The 4629-nt window shown below is 50.4% G+C and overlaps 1 protein-coding gene across 1 annotated transcript in view; it reads right to left on the reverse strand.

Annotated features, from left to right (window-relative positions):
• The window catches only part of LOC104410643 (lymphocyte-specific protein 1-like), a gene marked incomplete at its 5' end in the record, with an annotated part of 13701 nt that extends 11941 nt beyond the window's left edge, over positions 1-1760 (reverse strand). The window contains one exon of the mRNA XM_010020876.1: positions 1608-1760. Coding sequence (XP_010019178.1) covers positions 1608-1760 — 153 coding nt within the window. The remainder of the gene's footprint in view (positions 1-1607) is intronic.
• Between the last annotated feature and the right edge of the window lie 2869 nt (positions 1761-4629).

Genomic DNA, 4629 nt, shown 5'->3' on the forward strand with positions numbered 1-4629 from the left:
ACAAGAAAGAGCAAAGCTCTTCAGATTAATAGCTGGGGCTGACCCTGGCTGCATGAGCAAGCCCAGGTGGCTGTGAGCAGCTGCAGAAGAAACCAGGGGACGGCCAGAGAGGAAATACTCTTCTGGTGAAGCATGGCCCAGCAAGCTCAAGCATCGTGGAGGAAAGAGCAAAACCCCTCTGTTTAGTTCTTCTTGTCATCTTTGCAGATGCTTATGCACTCAGTTAAATTGGGGCAATGCCAATGGCCCTGTGGAGTCAGCAGCATGTCTGTGCTTTTGCCCACAGGAACAGAGTCTGCAAGCGGGGTTACTGGGGCTGCTGCATGCTGCTCTGTGCCCGAAGCCACTTCCAGCATCTCCCAGCAAAGCAGAGACCAGAGATCTGGTCTGCTGTTCTTAAGTCCTTCATGAATTATTTTTCAGTCCCAATGTGAAGCAGGGTTTGGAAAAGCTAACAATTATTTTTATTTTTCAGATCTTCTGTTTGCTTCCAGGGCAGACTACAGTGGCTTTGTTTGCAGAATATCACTGGTGTATTTCCACGAAAGATTTTGAAACTTCTTTGCAACGTTTTTAGACCTCCTTCAGAAAAAGTACTGAATAATTCTGAAAGTATCTGAAGGGAAAAAAAATTATCTTTTCATGGAAAAAATATATTTTTATGAATAGCCTTTGCTATTTTTCCAGTAAAATGAAGCTGCTGCTTCTCTGTGACTGTAATTGCAAATCCTACTGCCACTTTTCCATCGTGTTTAATATACTTAGAATAAGTTGAACACACACATAATGGGAAGACTGGGGTCTTCAAGACAGAGTTTGTTGACTCAAGAGTGCAGACAGTTTTTTGTGCCAGCCCCAGTGCTGCACAGCACCTGGGCTGAACTGTGGATACAGGGAGGCTGTGGTGGGATACCACTATGGGATGCTGGGGATGTGACTGGTCACCCTATCCCTTCCCAGGGCTTTCCTCTCTGACAGCAGATAGCTCAGCATCACCATAAATACCTCCTGAGCTATTTCCATTTAGGACCTGCCCCATTAAAGCATCAAGTTAACTGTAACTGCTCCATGCTCCCCACTGCTGGGCAGCATCCTTCCTCCAAGGGAAGAGTGGGTAGCCCAGCCAGGAGAAGTGATGGCTTGCTCTGCCATGTGATCTGCCCGGGGTTGTGCGTCACATCCTCAGGCACATGTGTGTGTCCTCAGGCACATGTCTGTCTTCACACATATCAGGAATTTCCATTAGTTTCAGTGTGGGATGATTCACAAGCTGAAATGTAACCAGGCAGTGGAATCCCTGGCAATAGGGACTACCTGCCTGAGCTCAGCCTTACCCAAGCTGTCCTAGTTTAAACTCTCAGGCAGTAAAACACCCAGCCTCCAGCCACAGAAAAAAAGCAAAGCAGATATTCTGGCTTTTTCTACCCAAACTAGAAACACACTTTTTGTTAGTCTGGGCTAAATCCCCCAACCCAAATCTATTAGGGAACTTCCCCACCTCTCCAAATCAGCCTGAGCAACAGAGACACCCACTCTGTGGATGCAGGAGGGTTTTGCTGCAAGGGAAGAGTATGTCACTGGAGGATTTATCCACAGGTATTTCTTACTGGTTTTCCTGTGCTGAACCCGGGCTGTCTGAGCAAGAGATGGTGCTGTTCAAGCCCTCTTCTGCCTGGGACCTCAGCTGCTTCTCCCGCTCCCGCCGCCGCCGCTCTCTTGCCGCCTCTTCCTCGTCTTCCACACTCCACTGTGCTGTCAGCCTGTCAAGTCAGAGGGAAAACCCATTCTTAATGCTGAGCAGTGCCTGTGAAACCTGGCAATAACCCTCTGAGGTGCCTGGACTTCCCCCAGCAAACAGGAGGCTCCAGCAGAGGAGTGCTCCCACCATGAACCGTGGTCCTCAAAGCAACATCCCCAACATCCATCTGCACAGCTCCACAGCAGGACCAACCAATGTGCAAGGATAAGGTGGGTTACATGGACTGGGAGAAGGCTGCAGGAGAGCCTTTCCCAAAGCCAAGGAATATGTGGTGTGTATCCCCCTCCTCCCAGACCAGCCAACTTCCCTACAACGCAGCTTTGCACCCCGGAAGGGATTTGTAAAGGGTCTTCCAGTGCTGCAAGAAATATCACACCCTCATCTTAGGCTTTGTCCCAGGGAGGGCAAAATCTGCACCCTCAAGCAGCTGATACGCTCCTACCTGACCAGGTGCAAAGGGAACAGTGCCAGAGGGCAGTGGCTGTGCCCTTCTCTGCCCTTCCCAGCCTCTTTCCACCTCTGCAGAGAAGAAAAACCTGCCCTGGCTTCTCCCAGACACCTCAGGTGCTGGATAATAACTCCTCTGTCAGCAGAATGGTCTCTTACACCCCTGAGGAAGTGATAAGGGAGCTGCCACACTCCAGCATCAATGCTGGCCCCCATACAGGATCAGCTCCTTCTTCACACTGGCAGCACCAGCCAGGATGCAGGCAGAAAGGGACGTGACACCACAGCATGATCACTGCTCACCCAAAGAGTCTGTGACGGCAGCTGCACCAAGGCAGGTCTGACCTGTGGTACCTGGGGCTGACACTGGGGCAGATGCTCCCTCACCCCACTCCATGAAGGCTGTTTTCCCTGGTGCTTGCAAGACTATTTAGAGAAACACTCCTGTGCAGAGCATGCACACAGGAGTCAGGAAGGCGATCTCCCACCAGCAGCATCACCCCTTTGCGGGGTGGTCCCCCCTCCATCCTGGCAGGAGGCTAGGGGTGATCCTGCAGCCCTGAGCTGGACAGAGACAGGCCGCCCATCCTGGCTGAGCTCACAGGGAAGCAGGGAGCAAAGCAGATCCCAGAACCAGGCCAAGAGACGGCTCCACGGCAGTGTAACTACTGCTTGCCTTATTTTGGGTGGGGTCTTTGGCAAGCAGCAAATTCAGCCATCCTTCCCCCTTCTACCCCATCTCGCCCCTGGCCACCTTGAACAAAGTGGACCCGGACTAGAGCTTGGGCTCCCCTCCTCCCTTCCCTACTCGTCCCACACTCCTATTTATTATTTCCCCCCAGGTTCCCATAGAAACCCTTGTCTGTGGGCCTGGCAGGAAGCCACCGTGTTGTTGTTGGGGTTTTTTTTTAATATATAAATGAAGTCATTCATTAAACTCTGCCATGATCTCCCTCCCTTGTGCAACAGCTCCAGATAGTCTCTGATTTGGAAAGACTCTTAACCCCCTATCACCCATATCACTCCACCTTACAAGAAGCAAGGTCCATGCTTATGCCAGAACAAGTTAGATTTTGATTTAATTCCCTGGCCCCCTCCTCCAGCTCCTTGGGAAGCTGCTGCAGAGGCAACACTGCACCAAACCCCTGGTTTGGCTGGGGTGCAGGGGGGAGCTGGGTGGGGGTCCCCTCCGAACCACATGAGCTTCCTGCAGTGTGAAAGCAACACTGGTTGGCAGCCCTCTCCTTTCCCAGTTGGATGTGACTAACTCTCTCCCCATGACCTCACCGGCTCGCTATTCTGTCCCTGCATCCTCCGAACAGGCTGGGGACAGAGCTGGGGGCGACCATTTTGGGGAGATGGATTTTTCTGCAAAAGCAGGGAAAGAACTTTCCGAGCTCCTTTTGTCACAGAGCAAACCAGCCTCCAAGTAGCCCACAACCATGCTGGGATGCAGCTCAGACACACATCATGGCTGGGATGCGGCTCAGACACACATCATGGCTGGGCTGCGATGCTGGGAGCTCCGTATCTGCTCCTCTCAGCAATAAGGGCACCCTCCAGCAAACACCTAAAACAGTTTATTAGCAGATTCAGAGCTCAAACAGGCTGGCAGCAGAGCAAGGTTTAATAAGCAATGCTTTGGGGTTCAGCAGTCACATCAACAAGCTGAGGGAAAAGGACAATTCCTTTTTGACTGACCCAGCAGCACAAACATTTGTGAAGTCTTCAGTGAAAAAAAAAAAGAAGCAAACAAAAAAATACCCCAAACAAATAAGAAACTAAATCTCACCAAAGTCCTTGCATTTGGGTCAGCTACAAGTTGGGCCGTAGACAGAATGTGCCATTTCTATTTGGACAAGCCCAAGTGTGAGGAAGGGGTCAGCTGTTAAATTGCTTTTCAAAGCAAAATGGTGGAAAGATTTAATTTACAAAGAGCTCCATTTTCTAAGAAGGGGCCGCAGTCTCCTGTTTGTTCTAATTGCTCGCAATCACATTCCGCAGCCTGATGTGCTCAGCCTACAGTGGTATTGCACAACCATATTTCCCATTTCTAGAAATAATTTCCCAGCACTTCAGGGTCCAGCTGATGCCATGTATCACTCTGCCTTTACCTCCAGCCTGCATGTTCCCAGGTCAGTCCCAGGCTGGAGAACCTTGGGGAAGAAATAGGCTTATAGCTGCTGCTGTGTCAGAGAGCTCCCCACTTCATTTCACCCAACACGAGATAGGGAAATGGAGAATAAGAAGACTTCGAGACTTGCAAGGTGAGCAACAGAGTACTACACTCCCACATTCAGTCACCTCCCTATAAAGAGCAATTTTCATGTGATGGGAAAGGAAATTCATTCCCTCATGAAAACATTAGGAGAACTGGAGGAGGGAGGGAGGATAGAAAACTCTCTTTGCTGCCCCAGCAGCTA

The sequence above is a fragment of the Nestor notabilis genome, unplaced genomic scaffold (assembly GCF_000696875.1).
Source record: "Nestor notabilis isolate BGI_N333 unplaced genomic scaffold, ASM69687v1 scaffold8058, whole genome shotgun sequence".
Taxonomy (NCBI): Eukaryota; Metazoa; Chordata; class Aves; order Psittaciformes; family Psittacidae; genus Nestor; species Nestor notabilis.